A 24,312-nucleotide genomic window follows, 5' to 3' on the forward strand; every position below is an offset into this window, starting at 1 on the left:
AACGCATCAGGGGGACGCATGTTTGTAGGTCCAGTTTAGAAATACAGATGCACCGCTTCACACATCACATTGCTTGTGACATAATCTACCTGGCTATATTGGGAGGAGGAGAGAGCAGTTGGGCGGGTCTGGGATATGGTCCTCAATAAAAACTGCCGGGCTTGGTCCAAGATCTGCGAAGGCTCCATCTGACAACAAGATACACATCCATCATCATCTTTCAGTTCTGTCCCGCTGTGGTAGAGAAAGCTGAGTTGATGCACAGTTAAAACCCACTGTATATAATACGTTTCAATCCATAGCCCCTCACCTGATTGATATGGGGCTCAGCCAGTAGATTGGGTGCGTGTCCATCCAGGAAGAGTTTAAACAGGTAGGCATAGCAGAGGGCGGCAGTGTGGAGGAAACCCGGACACAAGACGGCCCTCTTCAGCAGCTCAGGGCTCTGCTCCAGCAGCACGCTGGAGGAATAAACATATTCCCATGGTCTGCATTTTGCCTTCTTACAACATCAACAAAACACAAACATTCAATTGTTTCCATTTTGCTGTCTCACTGCTGTGGAAATGTGGTGACATGAGTAAAAAGATAATCACCTGTAGAATGCAAATGACCTCAGTCGTGTGTACTCATCCAGCGTTGCCATGGTAACAGCCTGGTAAGGACCTTGATCTAGTAAAAGGGGGGGGGGGGATCAGTGAGTGTGTATGTCAGTGATTTAAAAAAAAGCACAAAGATGTAGAAGAGTTCTAACTGAACGATCATTCAGCGAAGATAAAGTCTTGCCACAGCTTCCGGTTACCATCGTCTGATGAGTTAACACTATGAATTTGGACTTTGTCTCTAAGTGCCTGGGAGGACAGAGGCAGGCAGTTCAGTGTACCGGCTGGCTGAATCTTGAATATAAGATGCCAGTCCTGAGAGTCCACGAGCACCGCCAGGAGGTCGGTGCACATCTCCCTGGACCCCAGCCTGCCGGACTCCTATGCACAAACAGCACAAGGGGATCAACTAGTTCATATTTTTTGAATTATGTTTTTTATGACTACCGGTAGTTAGTTACGTGTTACACACACACATATACATATATATACATACATATATACATATGTATATATATACATATACATATACACATATATATACATACACACATATATATACATACACACACACACACACGTATGTATGTATGTATATATGTATGTATATATGTATATATACATATATATATATATATACATATACATATACATACATATACATACATATACATATACATACATATACATACATACACATACATATATATACATATATACATACATATATATACATATATACATACATATATATATATATATATATATATATATATATATACATATATACATACATATATATATATGTATATACATATATACATACATACATACATACATACATACATATATATATATATATATACATACATACATACATACATACATACATACATGTATGTGTATTGATGCACGTATACTGGTAGGCTCGTCAATAGAGTGTATCAGGTCGCCAAACTTAAATCTATCATATTTGTAAAGTTTGCCTTATTGTATACATTTTCGCTGAAGGCCAGTGTTTGTGTGAGAGCTTGAGACACCCATTAGTTTCAGTTTGTGTGTTCATCTGGGCATTACCTCGGGGTAGAGAACTGTTGCCAGAGTGTCGGTCACACAGAGGAAAAGTAGAAAGACCAACACCTGGAATGAAATCATAGCATTGATATATTGAGAGGTTTAAGGTTTGAAACACACACACTCACACACACAAGGTTAGGTTGAACTGGAATTGAGTCACAACATTTGTCAAAAACAAACCAAAAATCTATATTTAAGCTTTATGCTTGTTCAGAGATAGGGGGGGAGAGGTTTCAAAGCTAGTAAACATCTGGTAAACAAAATCACACTCAACGTCATTACATGACATAGAACAAAAGATAACACAGACACAAGGTCAGACCACCACTACTGCCATGCTCAAATTGTTTCACTTGTGACCTATTTAGATCCATATGAGAAGTCACAATTTTGTAGGGCTTTTAAAGAATTTGCCAGATTAAATCTTGTTTCCTATAAAGTGCACCATTCATCCCCAAAGCACTGTAAAATAAGTGAACAATAAAGGACAATTATTTCCGCACCCAGAATCGTAGTGTTTTTTATATTCAAGTTATATTCAAAAAAAGTCGGCATACTCTTTTGTATGCAAATTAGCTGCCACAGGGTGATGTGACCACCTCGCAGTCCAAGGTGGTCACAAGGTTAGGTTGAACTGGAATTGAGTCACAACATTTGTCAAAAACAAACCAAAAATCTATATTTAAGCTTTATGCTTGTTCAGAGATAGGGGGGGAGAGGTTTCACAGCTAGTAGTCACTCATCTGGTAAACAAAATCACACTCAACGTCATTACATGACATAGAACAAAAGATAACACAGACACAAGGTCAGACCACCACTACTGCCATGCTCAAATTGTTTCACTTGTGACCTATTTAGATCCATATGAGAAGTCACAATTTTGTAGGGCTTTTAAAGAATTTGCCAGATTAAATCTTGTTTCCTATAAAGTGCACCATTCATCCCCAAAGCACTGTAAAATAAGTGAACAATAAAGGACAATTATTTCCGCACCCAGAATCGTAGTGTTTTTTATATTCAACAGTTATATTCAAAAAAAGTCGGCATACTCTTTTGTATGCAAATTAGCTGCCACAGGGTGATGTGACCACCTCGCAGTCCAAGGTGGTCACAAGGTTAGGTTGAACTGGAATTGAGTCACAACATTTGTCAAAAACAAACCAAAAATCTATATTTAAGCTTTATGCTTGTTCAGAGATAGGGGGGGAGAGGTTTCACAGCTAGTAGTCACTCATCTGGTAAACAAAATCACACTCAACGTCATTACATGACATAGAACAAAAGATAACACAGACACAAGGTCAGACCACCACTACTGCCATGCTCAAATTGTTTCACTTGTGACCTATTTAGATCCATATGAGAAGTCACAATTTTGTAGGGCTTTTTAAGAATTTGCCAGATTAAATCTTGTTTCCTATAAAGTGCACCATTCATCCCCAAAGCACTGTAAAATAAGTGAACAATAAAGGACAATTATTTCCGCACCCAGAATCGTAGTGTTTTTTATATTCAACAGTTATATTCAAAAAAAGTCGGCATATACTCTTTTGTATGCAAATTAGCTGCCACAGGGTGATGTGACCACCTCGCAGTCCAACTTCAACCCTCTCCACCTCTCAAATCTGCATCCAATGTAATTCCTGCTTTAGACCTCTTCTTGGCGCTCACTGTCTTGTAAGTGGACCTAGGTCTTTAGGCAGCTGAAGGCACTGGGCTTTCAGTAGTTCAGCCATAGCAAGACCCTCATTTAAACCCTTAATAATTTGTGTTCAGTACAAGGAACCATAGGGATTAGGGAACTGATACCCAAGTGGAACACAGCCATAGTCCCCTATGGCTTGCAACATGGCCCAGGCAGAGTGACAGGTAAAAGCAGTTCTTTCCCACCTGTGTGCAGTGCTTGTCCTTCGTTTGCACTAGTGTTTCCAACGTTTCCCTGAAAGCCTGCCCCTTCTTCCCTTGCAGACCCCCCTGGCCTCCCCTGGCGAGGTGCAGACTGGCAGCCAACAGCAGAGCTGGAGCTTCAGGCAGTGGAGACAGCGCCGCCTGCTGTGAGCTGCAGATGGTGAGATAGAAGACACATTCAACACATGGTAAAGTCAATAGGATCAACATATTGCCTGGAAAGCCCAAGTGTTATGTTACACAGTTCAGATAATAATAATAATAATAATAATACATTGGTTTTATATAGCGCTTTTCTCGGTACCCAAAGACGCTTTACAAAAAAAACACAAAACAAAAAGGATACAAATGAACAGTATAGTACATACATGCATACATACAAATATTCCCAAAACAACAATACAGAGAAAGATAGGACAATGAGAAAGAGAGAGAGTGAATTTTTTTTGTCAGGTGTTGTAAGTGATGTTGAAGAGATGTGTTTTGAGTTGACTTTTGAAAGACTGCAGTGAATCAGAGTTACGGATGGCCAGGGGGATGGAGTTCCAGATGTATCCAGATGGATGATTCAGCGCAGCATTAAGCTTGAACTGCTCACAATGCATATTGTTTCTTCCACATTACTACTATTAATCTCAGAGGAGTCACGCCGTGTTGGGTGTTTCGTTAAGGAAGCTGTTCAACAAAAGAAACCGAATTTGCGGGAGAGGATGAAGCTTTCAGAAGGGGATTTAATAAGTCTTTCTGCAGCGGCCAGACTACACAGTGTTGATTTGAAATCTTTACAGACAATTTGAACAGTTTATTACTGCTGGCCGAGATTGTGTTCACCAATATCACGCTTACAGATCCTAACATGATGCCCTGTTCCCCCATATTGAGCTTGCCTGCCAATAAGACTTTAGATATTGATCTTAAGTCTGATCCGGGAAACTAACAAACCATAAAAGCCCGAACTAGAAAATGACAATTCTTGTCTGTGTGAGACTCAAGACCTACGATACACTGTGAGGTAAGAGGTACGTATGTCCTGGAGTATTGATATTTCTTACAATCATGCGACAGTAAAAGAATAGGACATTGCTCCGTAGTTCTTTAAGGATGATTAAAGGAAAATGGTTACACAAGGGCCCAGTGCAGACAGTCAGGGATGGTCTTCAGCAGCTCTGGCAGCGGGTCTTCATCACGGAGACGCTGCCACACAGATGTCAGCATAGGTGACAGTCGACCCCACCAGTGCTGTACAGGACACACACACACACACACACACACACACACACACACACACACACACACACACACACACACACACACACACACACACACACACACACACACACACACACACACACACACACACACACACTGAGTTTAAGAGTAATTGATCGGAATGACCACAATGACTTCCACCACCTTTTGAAGCGGGAAGTGAGATGTGGGACGTCACGCCAAATTCAAGAGTCAAGAAGTTGTATGCAACATACTGCAGTGGAATATATATTTTGTATAGATAATAGATAGTAGAAATAGAAATTCTCCATAGAAATAACGAAATGGAAAGCTGTTGTCCAGACTGTGTTGAAATAGATGCTAAAGATCTAAAGGACTCGCTAGTTATACCAGGACAGGGTAGGCTCATCATTAACTATAGGATATTGTTTGGAGCTTAGAGTCCAGTTCACATCAACGTCTGTGTACCACGGTGGAGACGAGAAGCAGAGGACAGCGCAGGGGGACCCCAGACCACGCCCTGTTGACCTCCGTGGAGGAGCTGGCACACCGCGCACTGGCGCTCAGCATACCCTGGGGGGGGGGGGGATTACGTCAGTACTGAAGGATGGGAGCAGAGAGATGTGTGTGGGGCAGTGTAGACGGGCGATCTGGGATCTCACCCTCAGAAGGTGTGACGTGACATGGTAGGGCAGCACTGCAGCCGGAGAGCACAGCCTCCTCTGATGCACACACGCAGACCCGAAGGAAAGCAGGGGGAACACACATGCACGCACACACACACACACGCGCGCACACACACACACGTGAATGTTATTAGTTTCTATGCTAATGGTATGTGTGCAACTGCATATTTTATACATAAACAACACCTGAAGCAGATCTGACTAAACATCACAGCTCATCAAGTAGTACATCTGCTCACCTGATACTGGTTGACATGCTCTATGCAACTGTGGAAGTTCAGAGTCCATCTCTGGTCTGCGTTCCTCACTGCAACAACCAACAACTCCGCTGGGAGGGCTAGGAGAACTCTGTGACACAAAGTCAAGTCGAGTCAACTTTATTATCTAGCACATTTCATAAACAAGGAAGACTCCATGGGGTTCAGATAAAACATGTCATACAATAAAACATGTCATACAAGGTTAAAGTTTTTAACTTTGCTTTAAATGTAGTCAGAGTTGAGGCAATTCTCAGATCTTTAGGAAGTTTAGTGTAGCTATGTGTTGAATAGCATCATTTCAGTAATATACTTTGACCTTAACCGTTTTGAAATGAATCCTGACACACTGGGAGCCAATTCAGGAATTCTAGAATTGGTGTAATGTGTCAAAAAAAATAGGTAATTTTTAGAACTCTATAAGCTGCATCTGAAAAAGACCTGGAAAGATCCCACGTTTTTCAAAGTCTTGATTAGACATGAGTCCTCTTAGTCAGTTCTTAAGTGATAGTTGGTCAATGTTATCACCAACTAGTGGGTGTTGACAATTTTATCGTAATCCATAATAACACAAAGATGGAATTACTTAACGTTCGCATAACAATGGTTACCAATGTTGTTATTTTGGATCATTAGTTGTAGAGGGATCATGTAGAGGCTGAATAAAGATGGACCTAGGATTGTACCCTTGGGTACTAACTCCACACGGAACGTTAGTTAGTTCAGATACACAGTTACAAATGGAGACAAAGTAGTTCCTATTTTGTGAATGTGACCTGAGCCAGTTCAATAGTGTGCTGGATGACAGGGTATTGAGCGGTGAACAGGGTCGAGTGTGTGTATGTACCTATTCCATGCGTGTAATGTTTGCTGCAGGCGTAGCTCTCTGCCGATGCCCTGTGAGTCAGAGGAGGAGCACCTCACGGAGAGCAGCTCAAAGAGGAGCTGACGTACCTCCTCCTTGCCTCTATGACCGCTCAGTTGCATCTCATAAACCAACTCCTGGAAAAACACAATGATATCTAAGTGAGTAGAAAACCCCAAAACGACTGATACATTGTGAGATGGGAGGTAGGTCCTGGAGTATGGATATTTCTTATAATCATGTGACAGTTAAATAATAGGTCATTGCTCCACAGTTTGTTAAGGAAGCCTTAAGGAAAATGGTTCCATGAGGGCATCAAAAGCTGCACCTCAACATAGGCCCAATCCCATTTCTACCCCTTACCCCTCCCCCCTTCCCCTTACCCCTTCAAAACAAGGGGGGAGGGGTAGGGGATTAGAAATGGGATTGGGCCATAGAGTACAAGATAAGCAGGAGAAGGACATTCTACATTCTAAACATGAAGCTTATGATGCAAATGTTGCACTTAAGTGTTTTTTTTTTTACTTTTACAAATGTATGCAAACACAGACCTGTAATCTAGATAGGATGTCTGGTAGACATGTGCCTGTATCTTGAAGTCTTGGGCTACTTCTCCCCAGGCTTCTGTAGGAAACATTGAGCCAAACACATTGGCCTTCAGAAAAGGTTCCCTAATTTAAGTTCCTATACTGTATGTCCATACAGTATAGGAACTTGCCGACAATGTCCATCCATCCACTGTTTTAAGATTGTTTAACTCTCTTGTTTAAAAACCTCCAGACTTATCATCTGCAGATTTAGTTATGAACGGTTCATAATATTCTGATTTATCAGCGTACAAATGGTCCTGAATTTCCTGTTGGGATTAATAAAGACAATCGTATTTTATCCAGGAGTAGAATGAGGTTTTAGTTCTTGTGTTCTCTCAAAGACAAAAAAAGAATTGTAAGCAGTAACCACATTGACGCAAAACCCTTTTACTGATTGAATTACTTTCAGGACCTGTTGGAGAGGAGGTCCTGAGGGGACCCTTCTTGCTGGTCCATGATGGCGTTGAGTATGAGGGTGCACAGAGCTCTCATGTCCCCTCCGCAGCCCCCCTGCTCCACAGGACCAGAGAGGTAGCACTCCATGCAGGCCCACCGCTGGTACTCCTGCCTAGATCACACACACGTCAGAAAATGAAACGCAACGATTGTGTGTGTGTGTGCAGTGGCGGTTTTAGGTACGGGCGAACCAGGCAGCCGCCCGGAACGGGATATTTGTGGGGGGCGCCAAATCACATGGGGGGCGCCACGAGCGGTAAAAAAATAAATCGCGCTGCGTAGCGGTTATCAATGACGTACTACATAACATTGTGTGGGGAATAGGTATTTTGGCGCCCCCTCTGGCTGCAGGCGCACACCTGCTCGTTGAGAAGGTGCCGTGCACAGACGGAATGAAACCCCCACTGAAGTCCGTAGGTTCACGATACAACCTCCCCTTGGCTTTGACTCCCTCAAGAACATGAACCACGACATGGAGGAGAAAGGGATTGTTGGCGGCGAATGTCTCCCGCTTGAGCCCCGTTGAGGGACCACCGCCGGAGGCGGAGGTGCCTAAGCGCTGCCCGGCAACAATCCCTTTCTCCTCCTTTTCGCGGTTCAGTCTACTTCACATTGATGTGGACGTGGAAGAACCAGGAACGTCGGAGAACCCAACGCGGTCGTTTGAGATTCATAATATCGGCTCACACAGCTTTTGGCCGGGATAATATATATTATATGATATAGATATCTATGTAGGCTATATGATAATATTTAGGTATGAGCTCCAGGACTCCCGTGTGTTCTAGAATATTTACAGAACAGGCTGTGTGCGCCTCGCCATTGCGATACATCCACTGTAAACAGAGCGCATGGTACCGTGGCTGCAAGCTGCTCAGGGCCACACCCCCACCCTCCTCCTTGACCCGCCTCGCTCCTCCTCATTTGCATTATAGCTACAGACACCAAAACAGCGCATTTGGGGGAAGCTCAATGTGCGACTGGCTTGGAGTGGCTGTAACTCTGCACCACGGCTGAATTTCGGGAACGTCTTTGAATACTGTGTTAGTTGCCCACTAATACCTATATTAAGAATACATAAAATAGCATGTCATGGGACCTTTAACATCAATCCCGATGCCCCAGTGCAGTGACGGGGACACTGTGCTGCGGAAGGCGCCGTCGACCGGAGGAGACGTAAAACCGAGGTCCTGACTCACCGAGGTCATAAAAGATCCCAGGGCACTTATCGCAAAGAGTAGGGGTTTCCCCGGTGTCCTGGCCCAATCAGGCTCATTCAATCTGGCCCCCTAATCATCCTCCGGTGTAATTGGCCGACTCATTAATTCCCTCACTCTCCACCTCAAGCTGCTGTCTGGTGAGCGTTCTGGCGCAGATTGGCTGCCGTGCATCACCCAAGGTCCTACACACTGGTGGTGGTTTGTGAGGTCCCCCCTTCATTGTAAAGCGTCTTTGAGTGTCTAGAAAAGCGCTATATAAATTCAATCCATTATTATTATTATTATTATTATTATTATTATTATTATTATTATGTGTGTGTGTGTGTGTGTGTGTGTGTTTTCGGCTATGTTCAGTGTGTGTGCATGTGTGTGTGGCTATGTTCAGTGTGTGTGTGTGTGGCTAATTTCTGTGTGTGTGCGTGTGGCTATGTTCAGTGTGTGTGCGTGTGGCTATGTTCAGTGTGTGTGCGTGTGGCTATGTTCAGTGTGTGTGTGTGTGTGTGTGTGTGTGTGTGTGTGTGTGTGTGTGTGTGTGTGTGGCTATGTTCAGTTTGTGTGTGTGTGTGTGTGGCTATGTTCATTGTCATGTGTACGCGTGTGCGCATGCATGTGTGTGTGTTGTGAGCAGTGTTGGGAACGTTACTTTAAAAAAGTAATCAGTTATAGTTACTCACTACTTGTTCCAAAAAGTAACTGAGTTAGTAACTGAATTACTCTATAATAAAAGTAACTAGTTACCAGGGAAAGTAACTATTTGCGTTACTTTAAAAAAAAGAAAGTTGCTATATGTGAAAGATTTGGATTTTTCTGAGCAGTTTTCACTTGGCCTTAATGTGTTAAATGGTTGAACTGCCCATTCAAGGCCCTGATATGCTTCCAACTGAGGCCCTGTCCACACTAACCCGGGTAAATCTACAAATGCATCAATATTCATCCTTTTTAGTCCTTCCGTCCAAACTAAAACAGAGAATTCCGACACTGAAAACGATCGCTGAGGTGGATGAATGTGAAAACGATGGGTTCGCGTTGTAGTGCGGACAGACGGAGGCTTTCAGAAACGATGACGTTCGATTGCCATGACACTGCCATGACACTGCCACAAGCTTGCGCTATAGACCGAGAAGCTCATCAAAAGAATGGCAGGTGAAATGCAAATGAGGATCTCTCTGTACATTGTACTAATTTATCTCCAGAAACAACTCGACATATTGAGTCAAACATATTCGTTGCTCCAACGCCGGAGGCGAGCGCTGTACTTAATGTTCTTAAGTGATGGTAAAACAAAAAAAAAAAGACGACAGTTCAAACCGTAGCCTACTTGGAGCGGCGTTTCTGGACAAGACCGGGTCGAAAATGATTAACCAGCTGATCAACTGTAAATATCATCTGATCGTGCGCCTGTAATCTTAACAGAGAGGCGTGGCGGAGTAACGTAACCATGACAACAACTGTTTATCAAAATGATTTCAGTGTGGAACGTGGATGCAAAACATTCTGAAAACGATATGAAAACGATAGTGTGGACGGTGATCATTTTCATTGTGGATGGGGCCTGGATTTCAATTTGCTTGGTTGCAAAGGCTGTGGAACATCTTCCAGATACTACAGAAAATTCCAACTTTTCATCGGATTGGTCCAGACCCGCCATTTCTGCTGCTTCATCGAATCGGTTTGGTGTGTGCGTTTGCGTGTGTGTGGCGCGCGTGTCCTGGCTTGTGTGTAAAAACACTGGCTCCGATTGGCTACCATGAAACATGACTCTGCCTTAGCCAATCATAATAGCTTATCTCGTTGTTAAGCCACCCGATCTCCTCACTTGCAGTTTGTGTTTGGAGCCAGGGGGGCGTTCGGATTACGCAGTTTATTCAATCAATTCATAGTAACGCACTGCATTTTTCGTACAGTAACGGTAACGGCGTTGTAACGACGGAAATAGTAATTAGTTAGATTACCCCGTTACTGAAAAAATAACGGCGTTACGTAACGCCGTTCTTTTAAACGGCGTTATTCCCAACACTGGTTGTGAGTATATGCATTGAGGCGTTACCTATCTTGGTCAGATAAGAAATCTTCATTTCGCTGTACTCTTAGTTCAGCCGCCAGCCACTCCGACAAAGACAACTTGATAAAGGGGAAAAAAAATAATCGTTGCATCATTCCTCATCTATCCAAACCCCAACACATTTTAAAAATAATTTTCCTTGCCTTTGTCTGCCATTTCTAGCAATTCCCAGCCTTTGTAAAAAGCAGTGTTGGACAAGAGGTGTTGCTGATACTATGCATTTGAGCTTCTAGTCAAGTCTAGTCAATTTTATTTGTATGGCCCTCTTCATCCCGAAATGGCCCGTGTCTGGGCTAAGCCCGTCCCAAATTGCAAAGACGTTTTACAGCGTTTAAACACATGAGAAAGCATTGTATATATTTTTTTATCATTGTTATCTAAACTAAAGAAGATTCCAATCCCAAACCAAATAAGAAGCATGATACAAAAATAGTTACGTGAACAGCAATACCGTAATATAATATACACACTATATATATTGTGTGAAGGCAGAGACTTATTAAACCAGTCCAAACCATATCATTCTCTGATTAAAATTTGCTAAACTAGAGGCAAAAAACATGAAGAACAAACTTCCCTTTTTTTTTAAGACCAAAGAAATATGTCTTACTTTTGTTGTTTATGTCTTCAAAGTTGTTTTTGAATGCATTAAACCAAAATAAAAGGATTATCCGGTGTCATGGCTCAATTTTGAAACTAAAGATTTTGTAAAATCAATAGCAACTAAGAGAGTTTCAGAGGAATTAAGTAAATCACCTCCAATCAGGATACATTATATTTGTCGCCATCTGATGTCCGTATTGTGCAATTGCAATTGTTTGGCTTTGGAGGCCATGTATTTATGAAAATACCTTTCTGCAAAAGGTCAAGAAAAAAGTACTTGAATAAACACGGAAGAAACCTTGAGAAGAGACAGTAGTGTCCCTTCACTCCTTGGAGGGATGGCCTAGTAGTTTTACAAGCCAACATTTCACACACAATGGGAAATGTATTGAAAATGCCCTCCTCCCCCTCACCCTGTATTGCGGTAGCTGTGCCAGTTGGCCGAAGGTGGGGTTCCTCCAAAGCTGCAAGGCAGAATTCCTCCATGTGGCCACGCAGGTGCCAGCGGTGCCTCCCCAACACCTGGGGTCCCACTCCTGCCCCCCGTCAACCGGAGGGGGCTCCCTGAGGGTCTCAGGGGAGGGGGCACTCAGTGGGGCCCTGCGAGCTTCAGGCAACAATCTCGGGACGAGGTACAGGAGCTGAACACAAAGCACACGTATCAGGTTCTGCCGTTTCTGTTGAGCTACAATCACTACAACCAGAGGAGAAGTTAGGATAGTATCAAGATGCAGTTTCTAGTCTGTTGCCCCAAATAAACCATAGACTCTAGAGCAGGGATGGGCAGCATGCGTGCGGCCCGCGTCCTCACTCAGTCAGGCCCGCACATAATAAAAAAAAATAATAATAATAATTGATCGAGTTACAGAAAACTCGGTCAAGAAAGATGAGAAGAATTCATAGAATTCGAAGGCAAACCCATGCGTCTAGTTTGCTTAGAAGCGATATCAGTCATTAAAGATATCCACTTAAGTCGCCACTACAACTACTACAACTGCTTGTTGGGTTTGAGTTCATTGAGTTGTTGCACTTAATGTTGGGCCACTGTTTTTCAGTTTTTTGACTTCATTGAATGATGATGTATGTGAGCCCTTTGCACTGATAAAAATACTGACCATTCATGTGGCTGTTTGAGCATGGAAAACATGAAATTAATGTATGTTGGTTCAATTAACATACCGTACATAGGTTATGATTCTGGATGATTTTTTAGGTAGTGGCCATCCCCAAAATGCACCAGAATACAGGAAATCATATCTACCAAATTCAAAATTGTGTAGCTTCTCTCAGCTCACGTTTAGTTGAAGTGTGCAGTCATGTGGCCCTCCGATGGTTATGATGAAAAATGTGGCCCTCTTTATCATGAAAGTTGCCCATCCCTGCTCTAGAGCATAGATGCAATGTTCAATCCTTTATTCTGGGCTCAGGCACGACACCCAAAACAACTAGCACAGTCCTTCAGGAAAATAATAGGAGCATGCAGGATTAACACTCAGAATAAGGACACATGAAAGAGTATCACTGAAAGACTGTGCTGGTTGTTTTGTGAATCCTGCCTGAGCCCATGAATTAAACATTGAACATTGCATCTTGGCTCTATGGTCTATTTAGGACAATGGACTGGAAACTGCTCCTTGATTTGATTCTTACTTCTACATTTAGCGAGCAAGACCAGAGTTAAGAAGCGAACTACATCAGATCTTAACTTCTACATTTGGCGAGCAAGCCAGGAGTTAAAAAGAGGACTGCATAATCGTAAAGGTCCCATGACATGCCACCAGGTGTGAGTAAGATTAGCCTTACACCGGTTTCGACAATCTGGCTCTTATGACCCTTGACTCTTATGACCACAAATGGGCGTTTCCAGGGCCGGCGCTGGCGGTTTCGGTGCCCCAGGCGACTAGGTACTGGATAGATCAGTCTACCAGCCTACCCAGTCGACTGTAGCAAATATTGCTCATCTATCCATCACACATCGAGGTGGACAAGATGCAATGTTCAACATCTGCAGCAGCTTTGGTTGGAATGTTTGACAGTGCAGCATATGTGTGAGCATCAAGTGGTTGTACCTTCTTTACAAGGCCTGTGGGTATATAGTCCTGCAGCTCTTGTAGCGGTAGTAGGTTGCTTCTGCAGATACCATAGCACACAGCGGCCACGGAGGTCCTATAATAATGAAAAAAGTCACATTGGTCAACTGTTGCGTTAGTACACATACTCACTGTGTGTGAGTATGTGTGTTTATGGTTACACTTCATAAACTGTCAAGTCAGCTTTCAAAATTGGGCCTGGTTTCCAGTATGATGAAATGACCCCACATGAACTGTTTGTCACTTACATGTCGACTGATGATAAGAGCCCATGAGAGTTATCTCTAATGAGCCCTTTTCCAACAATGACAATTAGGGGTACGGACTTTACGTGTGCAGTTTTCCTGGATGCACACTTGCGCCACAAAAACAACTTCATTGTAACAACAGGTCATGCAACTCTTCGTCCCCCTGAAGAGCAAATTAAAATACCATCCTAAGGGAGAGCCCAGGGTCCATCTGTAATTAGGGGCCAAAATAATCTTGATCTTTGCTAAATCAAATAAAATAACAACTCTTTATTAGATTTTTTAAAACGTTTTGAATCTCCAGCAGAATAACTTTACCAACAATGAGAATTAGGGGTATTGCACTTTACATGAAGGGCTGTGCAGTGTTCCTGGATGTACACTTGCGCGACAAAAACATGTTAATTGTAACAACAGCTCCTGCAACTCTTTGTCCCCCTGAAGAGCAAATTAAAAGACCATCCTAAGGGAGGGCCCAGGGTCCATCTGTAATTAGGGGCCAAAATAATATTGATCTTTATCATTATTTGAATACGTTTATTAGAATAACAACTCTTTATTTGACTATTTAGGATAACCTTTTAAGAGGAGATAGATACAACTTGGTGATTCAGGACTTTTCTGTTTGTTATCAGCTCGTAAGATGCTTTGGACAAAAGCATCCGCCAAATGACTTAATAGAAATGTAGATCTAAAATGCATCGGAAATGTCAAAAGTCAATAATTAAGATCTGTTTCTGCTTGTGAGCTCCCAATAATGCACAAGCAGGTCAAGGAAATAAAAATGAGGTCACATTAAAAACGTTTATATAATTGTCACCCTAGATATTAGTTAGGAGCACAACAAGACCATCAGAATCAACGTTTCACCTTTCAGGCTAGGGGGCTTGGTTTGCAAAAGCATGGACACCATTAGGTGAAGACATAGGTCAGGATTAACCAGGGTAAAGTTAATCCAAATAGGACCATAGGGGGCGCAACAGTAACCGATAGAAAACTTTGAAGAAGCACAACTCCTCTCATCTTTGACATACGGTCATTAAACTTTGGATGCGTATCACTAGACCCAAGTTGAGGCTATTCCAACGTTATTAACTGCATAAAAAACATCTTCATCGTCTTTATAACCCCCCTGCTAGACTGGGCATGCAAGCATTGCGTTGCATAGCATTGCGTCGAGCTGTAAGGAAACACTCCCACTCTCATCAATGAGAGCTGCTACACTGAGCCCTCCTAATGCGTAGCAGATGCACAGCAAAATGCTTAAATAGAATTGAAGTCTATTTTTATGCGAGGCAACGCCTTCCTCTATTGGGTAAATTGGGTTTTCGAAGAAAGTACGCCAGAATCGACACCACGTGTCCGGTGAAGCAGATCGTAAGGAACCGCAACAGCAATGTGAGGGAATGCAACTTGACCTGAGGCAGTACATAGCTGCGCTTTCATGCTCGGTGTAGCTCCCGGGTAAGGCTTGGCCCCTGATAAATGCTGCATGCACCATTAATTAGCGGACCAAGCACAAAGTGTGCTTGGTAAAAAATTTAATTAATTTGTCCAAAAACAAACCACTATATCTCCTGACCCCTTTGAGTTACAGTCGTGACAATTTACCAACACGTGCATCTCCTCATGATGAACAAATCTGCCAATACAAATGGGCATGTTCTGTGACTAAAATTACCACAGTTCCTAGACGAATTGTTTATTGTTTATTGTTTATTGTTTTTTCTTCTTCCAACTCCTCCCTTCGGGTAGGAGATACAGGTCCCTTGGGAGCCGGACAAACAGGCTGAGGAATACCTTCTACCCCTGGGCAATTCGTCTACTTAACGCCTGACCCCCCCCCCCCCCCCCCCCCAATGGACATGTGAAATCCTCTACCATATTTATTTATTTAAAAAAAAAAGACACTTATATGTTATGACTGCATATTTATATTTATTGTGCCTATTGCTGTTGTTTGTGTTTGTATTTTTGCACTGTTTTATTTTGCACTATGGGTAGTGAGCACCACCCCCAATTTCATTGTACAAGTTTGCACAATGACAATAAAGTATGAATTATGAATTATTATTTAATTTGACAAATGTTGGGACTGTTTTGGTCGAAAGTTCTAACAGCTCAAGTACGATGTAGTCGCCTGATAAAGCAACATGTTCACCAGAGCCCAAAGTGCTCCAATCTCCAAGTAAGGAGCCAAAAGGTGGGGTTAACTTAAGGTCCCATGGCATGAAAATGTCACTTTATGAGTTTTTCTAGCTGTCCTGCTCTGCCTTTGAAAAAACAAAGCTCAGATGTGCTGATTTGGAATTGTTCCCCGTATGTCGTCGTACAGGGACATGTAACCTCCCCTTTCACTGCTTTGCCAAATTAGCTACGACCGTGCAAGCCCCCCATGTTTGTGCACTTATTTGGTATTGGGATAACCGTTCTGCTGTTGGTATTATGGCGCATAAAACGTCGGGTGCTCTGGTATTTCCACAACGAGACTGTAGTGTTGGTTGTCTCAGCCATTGTTGAGGAGGAATTGGGGGAAAGGAACTTTTGCTTTGACTCCCTGAAGTACATGAACCATGACATGGAGGAGAAAGGGATTGTTGCCCGCGATTTTCTCACGCTGGAGCCCCGCTGCGGGGGTCCCTCTGCAGCGGGAAGCAGCGAGGCTCGAGCGGGAGCCAATCATGGTCAACAATCGCGGGCAACAATCCCTTTCTCCTCCATGTCGTGGTTCAATCTACTTCAGATTGATGTGGCACTGGAAGAACCAGAGACGTCGGAGGACCCGACGCAGTCGTTTGAGATTCATAATATCGTCTGGAGGCGCACACAGCTTCTGGCCGTAATAATATATATTATATGATAAGGATCTATGTATAATATGATATTATTTAGATATAGAGCTCCAGTACTCCCGCCGGAGCACCCGGAGTGTTCTAGAATATTTACCAAACACGGCGAAAGGCTGTGTGTGCCTCGCCATAGCGATATATCCACTGTAAACAGAGCGCACGGTACCGTGGTGGTAAGCTGCTCAGGGCCACATCCCACTCTCCTCCTTGACCCGCCTCTCTCCTCCTTATTTGCATTAAAGCTACAGACACCGAAACATTGCGTTTGGGGAAAGCTCAATGTGCGACTGGCTCGTAGAGGCTGCAATTCTGCACCACGGATGAATTTAGGGAATGAATTTTCAAATACTGTGTTAGGGGCCCACTAATATCTATATAAAAGCATCCATAAAGTAGCATGCCATGGGACCTTTAACCCAACCATCATCAAACTTGGTGTAGTTAAAGGCACATGGGTCAAGATGAATTTCTCCAAAGTTTCAGATCCAAGTTCGGCGATATGGTGTGCTATATTCATTAACTGATAATAGAAACTTTGGATGGTGATAATTTCTAACCACTTTCACCTATGGTCATGAAGTTTCGCCCACGTATGTGTCGCTTCATGGTGAACCAATCTGCTTCACGATGTCACGAGGTTATTACCATAACCTGTAACCAAATTTTTACCCCAATCAAGGCGGGGTTAAATTATGGCAATCATCACCAAAGTTGGTGTAAAGGAACATAGGTCAAGTTTAAATAGGCTTATCTCATCTCATCGTCATCCGCTTATCCGGGGTCGGGTCGCGGGGGGAGCAGCTCAAGCAGGGGGCCCCAGACTTCCCTTTCCCGGGCCACATTGACCAGCTCTGACGGGGGGATCCCGAGGCGTTCCCAGGCCAGAGTTGATATATAATCTCTCCACCTAGTCCTGGGTCTTCCCCGAGGTCTCCTCCCCACTGGACGTGCCTGAAACACCTCCCAAGGGAGGCGCCCAGTGGGCATCCTTGCCAGATGCCCGAACCACCTCAACTGACTCCTTTCTAAGTAAAGGAGCAGCGGCTCTATCCGTGAGTTCCTCACGGATGGCTGAGGTTCTCACCCTATCCCTAAGGGAGACGCCAGCCACCCTTCTGAGAAAACTCATCTCGGCCGCTTGTACCCGCGATCTCGTCCTTTCGGTCATCACCCAACCCTCATGACCATAGGTGAGGATAGGAACGAGGATCGACCGGTAGATCGAGAGCTTTGCTCAGCTCTCTTTTCGTAACAACGGTGCGGTAAAGCGAACGCAATACCACCCCCGCTGCTCCGATTCTCCAGCCAATCTCACGCTCCATAGTACCCTCACTCGCGAACAAGACCCCGAGGTACTTGAACTCCTTCACTTGGGCTAAGGACTCATTTCCTACCCGGAGTAAGCAATCCACCGGTTTCCTGCTAAGAGTCATGGCCTCAGATTTAGCGGTGCTGGTCCTCATCCCACTCGGCCGCCAGCCGATCCAGTGAGTGCTGAAGGTCACAGGCCGATGATCCAATGAGGACCACATCATCTGCAAAAAGCAGTGACGAGATCCTCAGACCACCGAACTGCAACCCCTCCCCACCACGACTACGCCTCGATATCCTGTCCATGTATATCACAAACAGGATTGGTGACAAGGCGCAGCCCTGGCGGAGACCAGCATCCACTGAGAACGAAACTGACTGGCTGCCGAGGACGAGAACACAGCTCTCGCTTTGGGAGTACAGAGATTGGATGGCCCTGAGGAGAGACCCCCTTACCCCATACTCCCGCAGCACCTCCCACAGTTTCTCCCGGGGGACCCGGTCAAACGCCTTCTCCAGATCCACAAAACACATGTAGACCGGATGGGCATACTCCCAGGCCCCCTCCAGGATTCTTGCGAGAGTGAAGAGCTGGTCCGTAGTTCCACGTCTGGGGCGAAAACCGCATTGTTCCTCTTCAATCTGAGGTTCGACGATCGGCCGAACCCTCCTTTCCAGCACCTTGGAGTAGACTTTACCAGGGAGGCTGAGAAGTGTGATACCCCGGTAATTGGCACACACTCTCTGGTCCCCCTTTTTGAACAGGGGAACCACCACTCCGGTTTGCCACTCCTTTGGCACTGTACCCGACTCCCACGTGATGTTGAATAGGTGTGTCAACCATGACAGCCCCTCAACACCCAGAGCCTTTAGCATTTCTGGCCGGATCTCATCAATCCCTGGGGCTTTGCCACTGCGGAGATGTTTGACTACCTCAGTGACCTCCACCAGGGAAATTGACGACGAAACACCATCAACCTCGAGCTCTGCCACCAACATAGAGGGCGTGTTATTCGGATTCAGGAGTTCCTCAAAGTGTCATAAAATAGGCTTATGTTCATCCAAAATCAATCGCTACAGCGACCGATTGAAAATCCTGAAGAAGCATAACTCCGAACCTTTCGACATACGGTCATGAAAGTTTTAACACAAATTATCAGACTTCTGAGGCTAGCTGTGGCTAATCAATTATTGTCAATGGTATACAAATAAGGTCTTAATGGTCTTTGTTAAGACTTGGCCCCAGTAAATGCTGCTTGCAACTTTACTTAAAGTTTAAATATTACGTGAACATCGAGCTAGCCACATAAATAATGTTTTAATCTGAAGTCAAAAGTTAAAGTTATCTTCAAAATAAAAAATCCACAAAAAGTTTAGTATTGCGTCATTAAGAGTATAAATGACGCAATACTAGATTATCCTGAGAGATAGAGGTCCATCCTCTTTGGGTAAAACTGGACATGAAGGAGGGATAATAATGAGAACCACTGGGACAACAATAAAATGAGCTAACAACTACATTTATACTGCTGTAAAGCTCTACAGGGCTCCATAACAGCAGCAACCTTCCCATAAACAAAGAACAGCTTCAAATTCCACTGTTTAGTTTTTTTCTCGACTCGGCGCATAGAAGATAATTTACAGGATAATTCCTTAATTGGACTCAAGCATTTTCTTCAGATGGATGTTGATGATAATATGACACGTATTATCCTTGGGGGGCATGTACAGCTTTCAAAATATAGATATTTTTATTTCTCAATTACTTTTCTTCTCTTCATTCTAATTATCTGCAGCAATACTATTGTTTTATATGTCATCTATGCCCATGAAAGCCTTCACAAACCCATGTATATTTTTGTTGCTGCTTTGCTTATGAACGCCCTGTTTGGAAGCATGACCATCTATCCCAAACTTCTTGTGGATCTGCTGTCAGCAACCCAAACAATATCCCTCCCTGCCTGCCGGTTACAGAGCTTTTTAATATACGTATATGCTAGTTGTGAATTCACACTGTTGTCAGCGATGGCTTTTGATAGGTATGTATCCATATGCAGACCTCTCCAATACCACTCCCTTGTCAGGACACAAACTGTCAAATTAATTTTGGTTTTGGCTTTTTGTTTGCCTAGTTGTAAAATTGGAATTGGTATTATTTTGTCAACTAATGCAGGACTATGCAAGTTTGTGATAATGAGAATTACTTGTGATAACTATTCTCTTGTCAAAGCGGGGTGTGGGCACTCTAGTGTAATTAATGCATATGGGCTTTTTGTAATGGTACTTTCTATAGTGCCACATCTAATATTTATTGCGTTTTCTTACACGAAAATATTAATCATTTGTCTGAGGAGCTCCAGGGATTTCAGGAGAGGAGCTCTTAACACGTGTCTCCCCCACCTTGTTATATTTCTGAACTTTACCATAATCATTATGTTTGATGTCATTCAAAATCGTATCCCATCTGGCATACCGCATATTGTTCGTCTTATAGTATCTCTACTGTATGTTGTGATTCCTCCTCTCTTCAATCCTCTCATGTATGGATTTAAAATGCAAGAGATATCTCAACGTCTTGTAGCACTATTCAAGCAGAAATAACAGCATTTGACAGACAATAGGCTTTTTCTCTACTCGGCGCATAGAAGATAATTTACAGGATAATTCCTTAATTGGACTCAAGCATTTTCTTCAGATGGATGTTGATGATAATATGACACGTATTATCCTTGGGGGGCATGTACAGCTTTCAAAATATAGATATGTTTATTTCTCAATTACTTTTCTTCTCTTCATTCTAATTATCTGCAGTAATACTGTTGTTTTATATGTCATCTATGCCCATGAAAGCCTTCACAAACCCATGTATATTTTTGTTGCTGCTTTGCTTATGAACGCCCTGTTTGGAAGCATAACCATGCAACCCAAACTATTTCCCGTCCTGCCTGCCGGTTACAGAGCTTTTTAATATACGTATATGCTAGTTGTGAATTCACACTGTTGTCAGCGATGGCTTTTGATAGGTATGTATCCATATGCAGACCTCTCCAATACCACTCCCTTGTCAGGACACAAACTGTCAACTTAATTTTGGTTTTGGCTTTTTGTTTGCCTAGTTGTAAAATTGGAATTGGTATTATTTTGTCAACTAATGCAGGACTATGCAAGTTTGTGATAATGAGAATTACTTGTGATAACTATTCTCTTGTCAAAGCGGGGTGTGGGGACTCCACCATAAGCAATGCTTATGGGCTTGGGGTAATGGTACTTTCTATACTTCCACATCTAATATTTATTATGTTTTCTTACGCAAGAATATTTTCTATTTGTCTGAGGAGCTCCAAGGATTTCAGGAGAGGGGCTCTCAACACGTGTCTCCCCCACCTTGTTATATTTCTGAACTTCACCATTATCATAATGTTTGAAATTATTCAAACAAGAATCCCTTCTGGTATACCGCATATTGTTCGTCTTATAGTGTCTCTTCTGTACGTTGTGGTTCCTCCTCTCTTCAATCCTCTCATGTATGGATTTAAAATGCAAGAGATATCTCAACATCTTGTAGTACCATTCAAGCTGAAATAAAAAAAAAAATTGTCAGATGATGTGCTAGTAGACAGAGGACTGCTAAATATATGCTTTTGTCAAATACAACTAAATATTGTTGTTAGATAAGATGTTGTGCATAACTTAGAAATATAATAAGTGTGGAATTTGTTAGAAATGCATCTGTCATCTATTAGTGAGTTCAGTGCCTGCATGTTGTGCATGGTTCTGTAGGTGACAATATGGAATATGGAGAAATGGAGGGAGAGAAGTGGTTCTGGTTGTGTATTTTCAAAGTAGCCTTCTGCTATCTCTTTTTAAAACTCTCAAATACTACTCCATACTCTCAAAAGGTTTTTCATTTATTTGACCTTGTTGGCCATAACAGAGTGGGACTTCTAATATTTGTTCTTTATTAAAAGGGAGATATGGTAATATACACTCAAATATACATATGCTCATACTTGGCATTTTATTTTGTGCTATTAGTCACTCAACATAATAACTGCATACTTTGAAGTGTGCAGTGTTGGGAAAGTTCACTTTCTACATGAACTAGTTCAAAGTTCAGTTCACAAATTTTAAAATGAACTAGTTCAGTTCAACGTTCATAATTCAACATTTTGAACTAAGTTCACAGTTCCAAAAAATGAACTAGTTCATAGTTATTTTTTTCAATATGTTGCTGTGAGCTATTTGTTTTTTCCGGTATTTTGAACATTGAGCCCGCTTTGTGGTTTGTCTAGGATGAAATAGAGTGGTTGAATCAAGTATCGTAGCGAAATACAGTTTCTATCGTGTTTTATTGCACATTTAGCGCATTTTGTAAATCCCATTGATTTCTGTTGGAAGGCTCATTGCTTGTTGGCCGGAAACGTAAAAGCGGGGTTCACGTTTGGTTGTAGTCTTTTTGCTCGGTTCTATCCATACTGTTGACACAGAGAACCGAGTGAAAAGACTACAACCAAACGTAAACAGCCCCCTTTTCCGTTTCCGGCCAACAAGCAATGAGGCATTCTAGTCCGCTGAGACGTTATGGATTGTACATATTCATAGTTCGAAATTCGTCTCAGCCTTTACACCACAGATACTATAGGGTCTAAAGCATATAACCGCGTTGTCTGATTACAGTTGAATTCATTTTTCCACATTTTAACAGCTATCGTTTTGAAAAATAATCACCCCGCCATTCGTTTCAATGGGAATCGGCGTTGCAATACTTTCAACATAAAGTGTACATATTTATAATTGGAAATTCGTCCCAGCCTTTATGCGACAGATACTATAGGGTCTATAGCATATAACCGCATTTTCTGATTACAGTTTAATGTAACAGTAAACTGAACTCACCGCAACTTCAAATTAACCACACGGAGAGTAGCATGGCAACCGGTCAAACAACACGGCGTTCTGCGCGCGCATCCGCCGTGTTGATAAACAAATAACCCCCATATTGAACGAAGTTAAACTAAGCTAGCGTCCCGTTCACAGGCACCAGAATGAACGAGTTCACAGTAACGTTCATCAGGCAGTAATACAGTACGTTCAGTTCACGTTCGCCCAAAATATGAACGAGTTCATGAACTACCGTTCAATGAACGCGTTCGGGCACTGGAAGTGTGTGTAAGTACAAGTATATTTAACTATTAATATTTGTTACACAATTGCTTTGTATATATTGTTAACTTTTTATATTATCACTGTAAATAAATAAATTATCCCATATATGGAGAAGCTAGATCCAGGGTTAGTCAGATAAGCCTGAAGATTAGTCTGATTTAAAAAGAGCATGCTAGGTGGTGAAAAACATAACTCGTTTAACCACCGGTCAGATCGCAAACCGACACAATCTATGTCAAATTATAGATTAGGTTCTGAATCTAAATAAAATGCAGTCCAAATACCGCAGCTTCTGCGGTCCTGGAAGAAGCAACCAACTCCCGTAGTGATGCGCGGGTTACCCAATTACCCGCGGGCACCCGCGGGCCGGGTGGGTTGGGTAGCAGTTTTCTCTAAGTATCGCGGGTTCGGGTGGGGCGGGTCAAACAAGCCAAAACCCGCAACCCGGAAATTTTGGAATACATAGGTGAAATCGCAATTTTGCGATTTCAACAGAACTTATCATTTGCATACATCCCACTGTCACAAAGTTATTGCACTCAAAGCTCCCAGTCCTGCTAGTCGTCTGAGTTAGGCTACATAACCTGGGTGTCCACCTCACATTTTATTCTATACTTTATATTTTGTAAAATTATGTTACCTTTTAGAATGGTATAGTTTAAGATACAGCTCCGGTTAGTTTATCCCAACATGCCATCCGTAGCTTTTGTTTGCACCGCCAAAACTTCTAGGAGGACTCCAATAATGGCTGACTTAATAAGAGAGAAGATTAAAAAAGGCGATGCAAAGGTTGTACGGAAAGCCGACCAAAAGAGCAAGGTGTGGGAAACATTTGGACAAGTCGTGCTGTCTGATGACACCATTGCAGAATACGTCATGTGTCTTCAATGTGAGGCGCTGTACAAATATGATGGCCATAAAACAGGTACATCGAATCTGTTACGACATTCATGCCGTGGGTCTGCTGCGCAGGCAAACAAGTCTCCCACACCCGCCCCTGCGGCTGCGGGGCAGCCCTTAATGTCATCTTTCCTAAAAGGCACGGACATAGGCTATGTCTTCCACGCATTTGTTAACAGTTCTTCAATA

At 42.8% G+C, this 24,312-nt stretch overlaps 3 protein-coding genes across 4 annotated transcripts in view; 2 read left to right on the forward strand and 1 right to left on the reverse strand.

The window, feature by feature from the left end:
- The window catches only part of LOC132464590 (Fanconi anemia group A protein), an 84,510-nt gene that overhangs the window by 446 nt on the left and 59,752 nt on the right, over window positions 1–24,312 (reverse strand). For both annotated transcript variants that reach the window (XM_060061055.1, XM_060061054.1), the window contains exons 26-41: window positions 13,629–13,725; window positions 11,973–12,200; window positions 10,942–11,015; window positions 7,631–7,786; window positions 7,180–7,252; window positions 6,611–6,765; window positions 5,746–5,854; window positions 5,483–5,542; window positions 5,289–5,393; window positions 4,714–4,829; window positions 3,573–3,741; window positions 1,680–1,742; window positions 884–983; window positions 597–672; window positions 311–461; window positions 90–188 (exon numbers count right to left, since the gene is read on the reverse strand). In XM_060061055.1, the coding sequence (XP_059917038.1) occupies window positions 90–188; window positions 311–461; window positions 597–672; window positions 884–983; window positions 1,680–1,742; window positions 3,573–3,741; window positions 4,714–4,829; window positions 5,289–5,393; window positions 5,483–5,542; window positions 5,746–5,854; window positions 6,611–6,765; window positions 7,180–7,252; window positions 7,631–7,786; window positions 10,942–11,015; window positions 11,973–12,200; window positions 13,629–13,725 (1,831 nt within the window). The remainder of the gene's footprint in view (window positions 1–89; window positions 189–310; window positions 462–596; window positions 673–883; window positions 984–1,679; window positions 1,743–3,572; window positions 3,742–4,713; window positions 4,830–5,288; window positions 5,394–5,482; window positions 5,543–5,745; window positions 5,855–6,610; window positions 6,766–7,179; window positions 7,253–7,630; window positions 7,787–10,941; window positions 11,016–11,972; window positions 12,201–13,628; window positions 13,726–24,312) is intronic.
- Window positions 19,452–20,675, forward strand: LOC132464608 (olfactory receptor 52E4-like). The gene has a single exon (XM_060061080.1). It carries the CDS (start codon window positions 19,738–19,740, stop codon window positions 20,656–20,658), a length of 921 nt encoding a protein of 306 aa, XP_059917063.1. The 5' UTR covers window positions 19,452–19,737; the 3' UTR covers window positions 20,659–20,675.
- Window positions 20,687–22,121, forward strand: LOC132464612 (olfactory receptor 52E4-like). Its single transcript, XM_060061083.1, is given in 2 exon segments — window positions 20,687–20,999; window positions 21,002–22,121. Coding segments are annotated over 2 exon segments (888 nt in total). The 5' UTR covers window positions 20,687–20,752; the 3' UTR covers window positions 21,643–22,121.

The sequence above is a fragment of the Gadus macrocephalus genome, chromosome 9, assembly GCF_031168955.1.
Source record: "Gadus macrocephalus chromosome 9, ASM3116895v1".
NCBI lineage: Eukaryota > Metazoa > Chordata > Actinopteri > Gadiformes > Gadidae > Gadus > Gadus macrocephalus.

Coding starts and splice junctions, on each gene's coding strand:
- LOC132464608 (XM_060061080.1), top strand. CDS start 19,738: ATGGATGTTGATGATAATATGACACGTATTATCCTTGGGGGGCATGTA.